Genomic DNA, 1364 nt, shown 5'->3' with positions numbered 1-1364 from the left:
CCGAGAAAATGAGCATGCCATTCATAGTCGCCGACGCCCTGTCGAGGTAAAAGGTGCCCTGGAACTGCCATTTTTGAAGGCTGTACAAGTACTTTGCCTCGCAGCTCAAGTGGTGCGACACTGGCGAGTCGTTGGGAAGGTCGGGATGTCGAATGCGCTCCATCAAATAGCACACACAGAGACAACTTCCGCAGAGCAGAATCAGCTCTACAAAGCGCATTTGATCCCCGATACGCACGACGCCACTTCGACAAACCAGCTGGAGGTTGAGATCCCACGCTGCGCACGTCCGCGCCACGGTGGCCGAGTGCGTCACGGGCGACACAAAGCTCCAAATGGCCGACAACAACCAGAGAAGGTACGTCGCTTTGGTCATATAGAGGCGCGCATACTGCTGCGTGTAGACCATGAGAATGTCGTTGAGAACGTAGATGAACCATGTAACTTCGCCGGCGCTGAGAATCGTGAGCACTGCGCTCGAGACGGTCGTTCGAAACAGCGTGACGATGCCATTTTGAACGAGGTCGATGCGCGCGGTACTGAGGACGGCCATGGCGGTGAGGCTGCGCAGAAGTAGCAGCGGGCGACCCACCCAGACGATACCAGCAACACGGTTGAGGCCAAAGAGGTGGCTGCCCGAGATCTGGCCACGACTCCCGAGCATGTGAAGAACAACGAGCACGCTCACAGCAACTAGAACAAACGTGACATACATGACGCCGGTGCGCAAGACGAGGGCAAGATTCTTTGGGATCTCGAGAGCGTTCGGCTCAAACGTCGTGGTTGTCATCAAGGTCGAGAGGATTTTGAGTGCGCCAGCGTCCCCTATTAACGTGACGACTTCGCGGTACCCTGTTGCCCAGTCCCAGAGAAAGAACCAGCCAAAAAGCATGAATTCCGTGTCGCTTGGATCGAGGAGATTGATCGAGAGGAGCTGCGGTGTTGAGCTGTTGAGAGCGTACTGTACGATCGCGATATGCGCTTCTTGAACGGCGACGGCGGCGGCGTTGACGGCAGCTTGAAGCTCAAGAAGTTGGTCTGCTGAAAAGCTAGCATTTACAAACGCCTGTGTGGCCACCACCATGGCGGCGCAGCTCGTGGGGCTAAATCTCTCAAATGAGCACGCGTTAATGATGTTCGTGCCGCCAGACAACTGACGCGCAAGCGGGGCAAAGACGACCTGGTTGCTACTTGGAGCAATGTACTCGCCGAAGTGAGTGCCACAAACGGCCGAGAGGCCAAAGAGCCCACTCAACGTGGCTGTCGTCATGTTTTGGGGTATCGTTACGTCAACATAGACGTCACAGAAGGGGTTGCCACCGACCAGCAACACGTCCATGTCATTCCACGCTGTGGGTATGGGC

The 1364-nt window shown here is 56.1% G+C and overlaps 1 protein-coding gene across 1 annotated transcript; it reads right to left on the bottom strand.

The window, feature by feature from the left end:
- Nucleotides 1-14: 14 nt before the first annotated feature.
- On the bottom strand, nucleotides 15-1084 carry SDRG_17023 (hypothetical protein; the record flags this gene model as incomplete). The annotated part of the gene is made up of 1 exon (XM_008623256.1): nucleotides 15-1084. A coding segment is annotated over one exon (1068 nt), but the record flags the coding sequence as incomplete, so codon positions are not given.
- Nucleotides 1085-1364: the final 280 nt, after the last annotated feature.

This window comes from Saprolegnia diclina, assembly GCF_000281045.1.
Source record: "Saprolegnia diclina VS20 unplaced genomic scaffold supercont1.179, whole genome shotgun sequence".
Classification (NCBI taxonomy): domain Eukaryota; phylum Oomycota; class Saprolegniomycetes; order Saprolegniales; family Saprolegniaceae; genus Saprolegnia; species Saprolegnia diclina.
Note: the sequence above shows the minus strand (reverse complement) of the source record. Positions and strands in the feature narration are given on the sequence as shown.